Below are 12,498 nucleotides of genomic sequence, written 5' to 3'. Positions count from 1 at the left end.
ACGAACATTTACTTTTTATTGCACAAGCCTGGTGTGCACGATATTATTTTGTATTATTTCAAATTTGTTTTAATGTTCATTTGTTTATTCTTTTATTTTTTATGCCATGTCAGCACAGGATAGTTTCAAACACAACGCCAAGCAATTAATAAACTCTTTCAGCACACAAACTGGAATAAAATACTTTTTTTCAAATACTTCATTTTAAAAATAAATTTCCTGATGGGACCTTTTTTAAAAATGTAAAGTACACTTTTTTTTTACTTGACTACATGTCACAATTCCACCAAGGAAGGCTATGAAGACAAAGATTTCCACAAAAATGTCTTGAATAATAATCTACTGTACATGAATGCATGAAAGATAATGACTCACATGTGACTTTAAATAATAACCGACAGTAAACTGAACAGAAAGGAGTGACAAGTGACGAGGGGCAAACAGATGATGGGAGTTAACTAATATTGACTAATGAGCAAATGAACTAAAGAGCTTAAAGCGAACAGGAACAAAACCATACAAGGAAAAACAGGAACAGGCAGATGTGACAGGAATAGACTTCACTAAAGTTCACGACCCTAACAGACGCCACCCTTCCCTACTAACTTTCAATGTTTATATTTCAAGCATCTGACTCCATTTTGGTATATAACACCCAGTTTTCACTAGCCAATCAGTTCTGGATTCATATACTATCCGACACAATAATCAATATCTGGTTTGACCTGGAAATACATTAGATTATGGAAGCACAATGAGTTGTTAATAGCATCTGATGTTGACTTTCAATAAAAGCCAGATGGAAAGTTTGGATTGCAAAGATTAAACATCAAATCCTGTCATCATTTACTCACACTCATGTCATTCTTAACCTGTTTGACTTTCTTTCTTTCAAGATATGCTTGGGTCCAAACAACACTGAATGCCACTAACCTTTTGCATGAACAAAAAAACCCACTGCGACACTTTACAAAGTAAAAAGAAAGAAAGTCATACAGGTTTGGAATGACATGAGTTTGAGTAAATGAGTAACTGATTTTTGACTGAACATTCGTGCTTTTTATGGCTGTAAAAGCAGAAACCCTGAAAAGCACATTCATTAGCATGCAAAAATGTAAGTGTAAAGAAGCCTGAGCTTTTATATAGATTACACTGTTTTGTAGGCAAGGCATTTTGTAAAAGGTGTCTAGACATGCCATAGCACACCATAAATTAGTTGTAAAGATATATCCTTTTCAACTCAAAACAAAATGTGAACGGAAGTAAACTGACTTTAAAACCTTAAAAGCAAAAACTTAATGCTTTCTGATACAGTTAAAGAGATGATGTCTAGCAGCTCATTGCTATTAATTGGGCACTTGGGAAAACATTTCTATTTAGAACAAAAAGAAAGCTGAAACAAGCCTTTTATTTCATAAACGTGCCTGTACCAGAGACACAGTGTTCTAGATGTGACGATTTTGTTGTTGACATTAAATTGTTAGAGAACCTGATGTCTGCTGTCTTACCCTGGCCTTGGTTGAAGTTCCTCAGGGGGGCTTTCTGATAGACTCTGTCCTCATAAATGGGGTCGATGTGGTGCTCAGGAGACTGCAGGGGTCTGAACTCTGAGCCCAGGTGACTGTGCTGACTGCTGTACGAACCCCTGGAACCTACATCGAAGACAAAGGCAGATTCTCAAGCACCATTAACCAGAACAAAAATGCTATAAATACACTTGGAAACATCAGTGTCAAATTCTCATCCATCTGTCTGATGATGAAGTGTGAAAATGACCAGTACTTATGCGTTTTGATGGTGATGCTACCAAACGGAAAGGCTGTCTCCCGCAATTCGCACTGACCTGCCAGACTGCCGGGTCTCTGGAGGGTGGCGTTGGCGTACAGATCATGAGAGATCTTGTAATGATCGGTGGTGTGGAGCATACGCTTGGTGGGGGACAGAGTGGCATAGCTTCCCACTGCAGCGCTGAGCTGGTGTAGTGGAGACGAGCTGGAGGCATTGCCCGGTCCAGTCATGTGCAGCGGTGAAGAGGACGACCCTCCTCCCGCCGCCATGTTGATGGGAGAGCTGGTGCTGTAGGACTTGGCAAGCCGGCTCGGGGACTGCTTGGGAGACGACACCCGCGCCAGAGTGGCGTAGCTGGGCATGTCGGAGGCTGAGCCCAGCCTCTGCAGTTTGGATGGGGACCCCAAAGCCTGCATGGAAAAGGGAGAGCTCACTCGCTGGGCTGGTAGAGTGGAGCAGGAATAGTTTACAGGGGCTGCTGGCTGATCGTCAGGCATGTGGAAAGCACTGCCATGACTCTGGGCAAAGGAGTCTCGAGAATGGGCCCGGGCGGCTGTCTCTCTGGCAGCCAGCAGGGCAACACGATTAGACGTCACCTGGAGGTAAGTGACATGTAAAGAGCTAAAATTTCACTCTTCTAGAAGCTGTGCGCTAAGTGATGGTGACCGACATGATATTTTCAAGGAAAAACTGGGGTGAATTCACTAAACTCTTGCACCACTTTTTGCGATTGGTAATTCAGTGCAGCAACAGTTCATAGTCAAGTTTAAATCAGATTAGGATTAAATCTGATAAAAAAAAATTCATTAAATCATACTATTAATTAAACTTTTAAAAAAATGCAGCAATATTTTTAATGTTTTTGTTAAAAGTTGATGTGAGGAAAAACACAACTTATTAATTTTGCTGCATTGTTTTAGTTAAACTGAGGTACTAATTCAGACTGTAATAGACACTGTGGCCACAATTTAATTAAATAAATATGAGGGAACAAATTAATTAAACAGCCATGAATTAAGAAGCGGAGCAAGCTTTTTGTTTCTGCATGTCATGCATGGGGAAACATCTCCAAAAATAACAAAAACATTGTCAATGCATTTTTTGTTATGTTTATATCTAAAATATTATATAATATATGACATTTTTGATTTGTCAAGTCTCTTTACTAAAATAAGATGCATTTAGTCTGAGTACAACTGTCTGAAAAGAATGAACATTGAATAACTTTGTAGATGATTTTCATAAGGCAAAAGACATGACAAAAAAAAAGAATACTAAAAACATCAAGGCAGTGCATGCACATAAACAGCGGTATCAGCGGACAAACTACTTAGTGAATTCCCCCCAGAGGGTTTTCTCATAAAACAGGGTAAAATTCACACGGTTTAAGACAAGAGGGTCAAAATCAGAGTTCTCACAAAGAGATGAATCCCCACCTGATTATAGCTATGTAACGCTCCTCCCACCTGACCACTGCGAGGAGGCTGGGGGGCCGATAGGTCGCCGAGGGCCAGGGTCTGGTTGCTATGGTAACTGACCGGATAGGGAAAGGTGCCCTCTTGATTATTGAGCTGCAAAGCACTCTGAGAGAGGATGCCTGGTCCTGTGAAAGGGACATTTGGGAAAAAGAAAAATAAGACGAAACAGTTCAACCTGAAAAATGTAAGATTAACTTTAATAATCACTCATTTATTTCCAACAGAGATACTGATTTGCAGTTTGTCTTTCATGCTACCTATCTGCATACAGAATTGATATTAATCTTGTAATCTTTGCATATATTTAACCATGTATAACTTCTTTTACAGTGACTATTCATTCTTGTGTGCAGCCAAGTATGACAATTGTAATGACTGTCAAAAGCAGTATGATGCAGTGTTGCATTTACATAGAATCCAAGCCTAAAATCTAAACTTACATAAAACTTTATTTCTTCTGCTGTCTTGCAAGCTCAGGTATTTCCTTCAGGAGATAGAAATCTTGTTACCCTCTCTTCTCTGTCCATATAATTCCCCATTTTACCTTCAGAAAATTGGTTAATTGCTTTACCATTTCATCTCATATTCTTTCATTCTCTTCCAGCCTCCGTCCACAGTTCTACACAGTTTTACTTTCTTTTATACGGCTCATTATTTCAAGCCTCACAGTGAGTAGATGGACAGAATAGGCATGCATAATTAATCACTGCTGGAAGACACTCAGTGTGCACACATTCAAGAAAATGGGGTCAGCATGAACAGAAATGGCAGTCCGTTCTCTTCGCTCGGCCCTCCTGTACTGACAGCCTGACACTGTGCCATACAGCAGTGAATCCCAGTCCTTTACAGTACGTCCCACAACCACAACCACATAAATAAGGCACAAGTACTGCTAGAAATGCATTCCTTTTAAATATTATACTGGATATCATTCAGAATGACCATAATACATTATTAAATTGACGTAATTCACTTTGAAACTAAAAATAATAATAATAATACTGTTGGGGAAAAACAGCTAAAGTAGATTTACCCACCTACTGAAGCAGTTTGAGAAACTACAGAAACTGGCTATATAACGGCATTTCGTTTGATTGGCTGAGACATTTAATAGGATGCAAGTGAAATAAGTAAAACTGCTTCAGAAATACAGAGCATGTTATATTATATTGAACATTCTAAATACTTCAAAGGAGGACATAAGCATATGAGTATATCCACTTTGTTAAAAGACTGAAAGAAAATCAAAAACTTCACTGAGCAAGTGGGTCAAACCAATGATGCATGATAAAAAAGCAGAAATATTGATATGTTGATTAAATATTCATTTTGTATTCATATTTTAATAAAATGTTTGTAGTTTGAAGTTAAATGTAGCTTTATTTATAGAAATGCTACATACAGTATATAGAATAGCATAGCATACATTCATATATTTATACTATACTACAATAATCTTTTCTTAATGAACATTCAAGGATGCATTAAATTGATCAAAAGTGACTTTTACATTCCAAAAATGATATTTGAAATAAATGCTGTTCGTTTAAACTTTCAATTCAGCAAAGAATCCTGAAAAAAAGAAAAAAAAACTAAGTATCACATTTTCTACAAAAATATTCAACTCTGGCAATAAGACATTTTAACTTAAAAAACGTACTGCTCCCAAGCTTTTTAATAATAGTGTACACTATAAGCACACACGTTTAACAGTAAACATTTAAGAATAAAAAGTGTTTATTGAATTTTTTTTATTTTTATTAATTAACATGAATCATCAAAATAATTGTTGTCCCTATTTTGAAGTCATAATTTATGCTTTACAGGATTAACCAAGCAAAATCGTGATTTCTTTATGGCAATCACTGCTATATAGCACCAGATATCAGCTGCATGCACAGAGACAAGTTTGCATGCGGTTTAATCTCTTACAGCCTGAAAAGTCGATCGTGACGGTGTGTGGTTTTTGTCATGTTAATCGAAGCTTATTGGCGCACTGTCAGGGCATGTTTCTCCTCTTCTGAGGATGTCTGACAGCACCTAAAGATGTTGCATCTTTTAAAGAGGTTCCAGTTTGAAATGAGCAATAATGTTTGTTTACAAAAGATCTGCATGCCACAACATGCTGTAAGATGAATTACAATTAGGTAAAACCTTATTTTAGTGATACTTCATTTGCAACATTTTTTTCTCGGATTCTCTTTCAAACAAAAAATAGGCTGCAAATAGGAAGATTAAAAGAAAACCAATAAAGGTTTCCCATAAACTGACACAGACATACAGTAGAGAGTCTATGTGACAGTGTGACTTCAAAACCACTGAAGATGATAACTGGGGCATTTCAGATGACCCAGTAATATCAGAAACTGTCCGACTGCGGTTATTGAAAATGGCTGGAGTTTACTACTATAACCACTTTAGCCACTATCAGATTCAAAAAGAGGCACATTTCCAGTAAGAGCTGAAAGTTTCATGAATCCATAATCAGAATTCTGGTCCTTCTCCAGTCTCAACCCAAGCATTTAGACATTTTAAGATGCCATTTGCTGCCATACAGAGTGGTTGTGCGGTGGACAATCTATGTCCAGGTGGCTGGTCACTTATCTGTTTGGGGAAAGGGGTTTTATCTCCACACTTTATGAACTGCATTTTAAATCAAGAGCCAATAAATATTTCAGCTCAATTCTATTTATAACTCACAACTACAGAGAGTGGAACCTCTAGAGCTGAGTAAATAAATACAAAACATACTTTATCTGTCTTGCAAGATAGTTCATTAAAAACCATTAAGGGTCCATGTATCCATGTGCACTGATTTCTTTAGCAGTTTGCTCAATATGTAATTTTCTAGATAATGCTTTAATTTGAGTTTCCCGCAGTTAAGTTGGTTTAGTTACAGCTGTGTCAAACTACTTGTATAGCTCTGATAAGATGAATCAGTAATTGACACTAACAATGGCTAGTGTGAGTGAAGGCTGTGTGTAGTGTATCTGTGATAATTAAACCTACACTGTAAAAAATAAGTGTAATTTTAACTGTAAAATTTTGTAAAAACGCTACGGAAAAAAACTGATAATAGGTTAACAGTAAGTCCCCGTACTATATACAGGGAAAAACTGTAAAAGATCTAACAAAGCATTTAATGTAAATTTACAGTAAAATTCTGTTAATTATACAGCTTTTAGAAGTAAAAAAAGAACAAATCAATGTATAATTTACAGTCTAAAACTGTAAACTGATATTCCCAGAATTCCCTGCGTGACACTCCACGTTTGAAAGTATTTTGTTTAAATAATCATGTTTTTAAATAGTTCTTGTTATCAGTTATGCACATTTGAGCTTTATGTTACATCTTCTGTTGCTTAATGAAAGTTTTTTTGCATTATTTAAGTATCACGTGTGTTACCATGATGGTGTTTTGTGTTTCCATAAATGTGCACCTTCTATATGTTAATATATACTTCTGCTTGTGGTGAAGCTACTTGTGATGAGCTTTGATACTTCATGTGGCTTTCTCTTATACAGTACCATCTTTATTATTATGGTGGTTGTCAGTATTTTCAAGGTACAAAACAGATTTAATTTTGTGTGTTGTTGAATTTACTGGTTTATATTCACATTTTCTTGTTTGTAAATTACAGCTTTATTTTGTAAAATTAACAGTTTTTGACGTAAATGTGTTTACAGTTTTCTGTATTTTTACAAAATTATTCTGGCAACCACAGCTGCCAAAAAGTTTTTGTAAAAACAACAAGAAATTTTTTACAGTGTAGGCATAGAGTCTAGATACTGAAGCCAAGATCAGAAAATAAATGTAAGTATATTTATTTTTAAAAATACATTAGCTTACTGACTATTCAACAAGTTAATTCAAATGTGTCCACGTGAAACATATTTTTAGGTTATTCGGAAACCCTTTTTATGCTACTGTATATCTCAGGCTCCTTTAAATGCTGAGAAACTGAGCCTTTGAAAATATAGCAACTGTTCAAAGTATACATATTTTAATCTGTTCAGATGAGGTGGGCCTGATACTCTCAGCAGGGTGAATATGCTTTTTGACATACTTTATTGGAACATTTGTTACCTCCTTGAATTACCCCCCCCCCCCCCCCCCCAGAATAACCTGTACTTCATGCATTAAGCTACTATCATGCAAAATAAGGAAGGCAGAGCAACACCTGCAACCTAATTTTATGGACTGTAACACGCGCATTTCTGTAAAAGAACACTCAGAAAATGCAAATTACAGTCCCTGACTATCAATCGTTTCATCTTAAGATCACAACTCTGCAGGATCAGAACATTTAGAAGTCATTAGCATTGTTCACTCTCAGTAGTTTCTTAATTGTCTTAAACTACCAGCGTTTAAAACGGCTCCTTACTTTCGCCTGCAGTGAATTCCTGTGAATCCAGAATACCAGATTCTTGAAGAGATCGGATGCAGGAATCTACAAGTTCTAGACCTGTGGTGAGCTCCTCCTCTATATCCTTCTGTCCGTCTGTGAAAAAAGACACGAAAGATAACGTCATCTAGCAGGCTAATAAAAAAGAGTGTTTCAGTAAGCAGGTGGTTACTCAGCAAGGACTTAATGTTTTACCATGTTCATTTTGATTACTGTTAGGTTAAGTTAAAATGATTTAAAAACATTCGATAATTTCAAATTGAAAGAAGTAACAATCATGTGCAGTTTACATATTCAGATCACATTTATACTATGCAAATAAAACCAGACCAATCTGCATCATTTAAATTTTTTAAATAACATAATCTGTACTTCTGATTTAGATATTTAAAAAATAATTAAATATTAGAAAAACACATAGTGACAATAATTTTATTTACAGAAAGTAGGTTTATATCTAAAAACAATCATATGCTGGTTAGATTATGTGATTCATATAAGATAGTCTGTGACAAATTAATTGACTTTTTAATTAATTGAGGAAATATTAAAAAAGGCTACACTAAAGTTTTAAATGTAATGTAAAAAGGTTTATGGAGCATTGTGACAATATGTATTATGTAAAACACACATACACACACACAAAGCATCAGACTTTTTAAGTATATGAATTGAAATGTTATCTCAGCCTTTTCACAACATTTTTACAACGTAGTTTTGGTAGCCTCTTATTGTGATTAAGGCCTAAACATTTTGAAGTACAAAACCCACCACTGAGGAATCTACTAAAAAAAATTGTGATTTGAACTTGCCAGGAATGAGAATGAGATGCTTAATCTGGTTTTGTTTTGATGCTTCATCAAGAGCCCAGTATTTTAAAGAGTGTGGCGTGACCGCAAGCTCATGAATCATTTATGGGCTGCACTGCTCTTGCTCTTCAATCTCAGCCTCTCCTCAGTGTTTTATGTTCTGGAAGGCAGAGGTTGTCATCTTTGGCTAACGTTTTGCTGTAGCACAATCAATAAAGTCAAAAGTCAACATGTTTCACTCTGACATGCACGGTTTACCACGTGGGCTGCTAGATGATGACAACTGTCAAAATGCATTGGAAAAGGTGCTCTTCATGCAACATTCACCTTCTTGTAAGGTTGAAATTATGGATTCCAAAACAATGGGCTGAAGAGCAAGAAAATTCACTTTTTAGCTAGAAAACAGTCTAGTTACCTTGGTTGTTCCAGCGAAACTTTTCATCTGCAGAACTGTAAGTTAAAGGATAGAACAGGTTTAGATAGATCATCAACACAAACACTGAAGTCAACGCAATCTTTTACCTAATGTTACAATCCTACGCCTGTACTAACCCATCTGACCATTTTTAACTTCACTACATGGTCACAAGTGCGTGGGCACCTATACTATACTGTATGAGCTTGTTGAATATTTAATTTCAAAATCATGTGCATTAATAGGGAGCTGGTCGTCTGTTAAAGCTTCCAATTTTCTGGTAAAGAAGACACAAGAGAATAAGTGCGGTCAGGCATGATGGACTCTAGCTCGTGATTTATTCCAAATTTGTTCAGTGGTTCTCAGTGAACCATTTCTCCATGGACCTTGCTTTGTGCACAGGAGCATGTCACACTGGAACAGAAAAGGGCCCTATTTTACTGTAAATGTTTGTTTAGGGAAACTGTATGGCCTTATGCTTGATCCTATGCACCTGTTAGTAAAGGGTAAGAGTGTGAGAAAAACAGCCAAATCTTCTAATTAAATGTGGGTGTCCACATACAGTACATTTATATTTTTATTTAGCAAGGATGCATTACATGTATCAAAAGTAACAGTAAAGACCTTTATAATTTTCCATTTCAAATAAATGCTGTACTTTTAAACTTTCTAGTCATCAAAGAATCCTGAAAAACTCAGTCTCACAGTTTCCACAAAAATATTAAGCATCACAACTTTTGTTTACAAAATTGATAATAATACTAAATAATAAGGATATTAGAATGATTTCTGATGGATCATATTACACTGGAGACTGGTGTAATGGCTGCTGAAGATTAATTTTAAAACATACATAAAATATATGTATATGTAAATGTATATATGTATATGTGAGTGATTTAAAAAATCTAACCGACGAACGTTTAACCATGTGGTTTTGCTAAATACTTTGGCTGCCATAAACTGCTTATGTAACTGTTTACCCATCAAGTTAATAAACCCATGTGCACAGTTTCTGAATCACATAACTCACTGATCGATGAAGTATCATCTCCGTTGTAGAACACACAAACACTGGCTATGATGGTTATGGATTGGGTGGAAATGAAGGCTTAAGGAAGAACGTAGAGCCATATACCCCTAATCAATGACCAGCTTTGCCACCGCACGGTAAATACCGGTCTGTCTTTTCCATAACGCTATCAGGAGGCTAAACGCTCACCCACTGTCCTTGGAGCCTTACAGCAGCTGCTAAATCACTCTATTGATTTTCTTCCGGCGAGTGTGTAAGGATTCATTTTGTGGGGCTGTCTATGTTTGTGCGGGGGGTGACGAATCGCAGAAGAAAACAAAACGGCACATGTTAATAGGGCCATGGTGCTGTTCTCCTAAAACCCATTCATCACCAATTCTTCCACGAACAATGCCTAGACAGAGACAGGCTCCCGGAGAGTGAGCAACAGTGATGAGCCACAAGGCATTTTTAACCCAAACCCCCGTTTTAATGAGTGAGTTGACCTGCATTCAAACAAGCGTTAACTTTTTTTCATCCTAATATCTCCCTATAAAAGACAATTGCTGGCTAAATATGTGAGGTAATTACTAGCAAATAAATAAATAATTCCTGTAAGGTAGATAAACACAGATTCAGTTCTACGGGCCTACCACATGAAATAAATAAATTAAAAAACAACTAATTGTTCCCATTGGCTGGAAATTGTCGTTCAATTTCCAGTATGCTATAAGACTGACAATTGTGATATCGCTCTCGAAGACGTCTGGCTAGATAACATCACATTGATAGCACAGAATGAGTCTGTCTTCATGGGGATCATTAAAGCCTTTTAGGATGAAGATATTTTCCTCTCCTAAGATAATTAACTTGAGAATAATGACATGACAGATGAGGCAATCACAGCTTTGGGTCATTGTTTGGTCAGTAGTTAATCACGGTTCTTTATGTGCTCCATTTCCATATTGACTCAACATATTAGCTGAAACACTTGGAGCAATGTGATTTGGGCCATTACAATTAGCACACTGAGTTAGTGTTCTTTGCCTCTGTTCTGGCTAATTTCATTCGTCTATATAGTTCTGCAATTTTTCACTATATCACAGTCATGGTCAAAAAAACAAAGGGGCGTGAATGTCAAACAAATGCGATGCTAACATTGGTGAATCAATGAATAACTTCATCTAATGTTGAATTGTTAAGAGCACCTTTAATGGTGTTCAAAGGTGGCATTTCATACCTTTTTAGCTCAGGTTATAACAAAACCTTACCTTAAAACACCACCTTAATTTAAGTGAATTATTTTGCTTTTGCTGTTTATTGCAGTACGACAAATTCTGGTATAGCTTACTGAAACTTACAATGCAGTTTCCTCATTCGGCATTCAAACAGATCTTCTTATTGAACACTCAAGCATTCCCTGTTGACATGACCAGCTGAATGTGGCATTCAAACATAAATATTTAGGGACAGCACATCTGCAATGCTATATGAACCATCAATAGAGATATAGAGATATATAAAAATGTAAAACAGGTAAAGAAATGGTTTATTATAAATAAATTATATATAATTTAATTAATGTTTAACATAATGTGTATTATAATGTAAAATATCGCATTAAATACATTTATATATTCATCTTTAACAGCATTAAATTAAAGCTGCACTCTTACAACATTTACATAATAAGCGAGTACACCATGAATCCTTTTTCCAAACCGTGTTTTGGCTTGTCCTGGATCACTACGCTACACCCATAATGAATTTTTGTATTCTGACTATTTAGACTGGTTTGGGTAGGTACCACTGCGGAGTAGCCCAGTACCTGTGTGATTTGTCATAGACATAAACAGAGAGAAGTAGCTACCGACTACAAAGTTCTACCACAAGGTGGGGGCTGGGGAGTGGTTGGTTGGGGGTAAAGTAGTGTGAAAATATGTCATTTCCAAACCTTAAATTCATTTTATTCAGTTACTGTTATGCATATCGATCATAAACACAGCTAAAAAGCTTACTACCAGTAGCCTTCCTTCACAAAACTTAACATCTAGCACAGTTTTAACAAAGGCAGAAGCAACATTTAAACCTTTAACCCACTGGGGAAATCAACACATTAACAGTTTAAAAGTAGCCATAGGAAAAAAAAAAAACGCAGACTTGGCAACCCTGCATTCAACACGAGCTGTGGGAGTCAGATTTGACTGATCATGGGTTGAGGAGAGAGAGATGGCTGATAGATCATGCTGGAGGATTTGCTGCTCAACAGATCCTGAGCTTATTAGCAAATATCTGATCTTACTTTCCACAAAGCGTGCATGATCGCGTAAACAGAAGTGAAAGTGAAAAGTGAGCGCTTATTTAAAAGAGATTAAAATATTTTGCGTATTGATAGATGCTCCCCAGATGCACAATAATTATGCAATATTATAATGTTTGCGGGAGCGGGCGGGACAGGACACAAAAATCACAAGAGCGGGCAATAATGGTCAGAAATTCCATGGAAGCGGGATTAAGAAAACTGTCCCTTGTGGCATCTAATACAAAAACACACAATCATTGACGACTGTAGAAAGCAAAAGCTGAATCC

At 36.4% G+C, this 12,498-nt stretch overlaps 1 protein-coding gene across 2 annotated transcripts in view; it reads right to left on the bottom strand.

Moving 5' to 3' along the window:
* LOC113045735 (catenin delta-2-like) overlaps positions 1 to 12,498 on the bottom strand; it is a 75,424-nt gene that overhangs the window by 35,867 nt on the left and 27,059 nt on the right. The window contains exons 4-8 of one of the 2 annotated variants that reach the window (XM_026206340.1): positions 8,897 to 8,931; positions 7,652 to 7,768; positions 3,225 to 3,391; positions 1,844 to 2,384; positions 1,509 to 1,652 (exon numbers count right to left, since the gene is read on the bottom strand). In XM_026206340.1, coding sequence (XP_026062125.1) covers positions 1,509 to 1,652; positions 1,844 to 2,384; positions 3,225 to 3,391; positions 7,652 to 7,768; positions 8,897 to 8,931 — 1,004 coding nt within the window. The remainder of the gene's footprint in view (positions 1 to 1,508; positions 1,653 to 1,843; positions 2,385 to 3,224; positions 3,392 to 7,651; positions 7,769 to 8,896; positions 8,932 to 12,498) is intronic. The other variant, XM_026206341.1, reaches the window with a different exon arrangement.

This window comes from Carassius auratus, chromosome 27 (genome assembly GCF_003368295.1).
Source record: "Carassius auratus strain Wakin chromosome 27, ASM336829v1, whole genome shotgun sequence".
NCBI classification, from domain to species: domain Eukaryota; kingdom Metazoa; phylum Chordata; class Actinopteri; order Cypriniformes; family Cyprinidae; genus Carassius; species Carassius auratus.
This window is presented reverse-complemented; position numbering and strand designations above follow the sequence as displayed.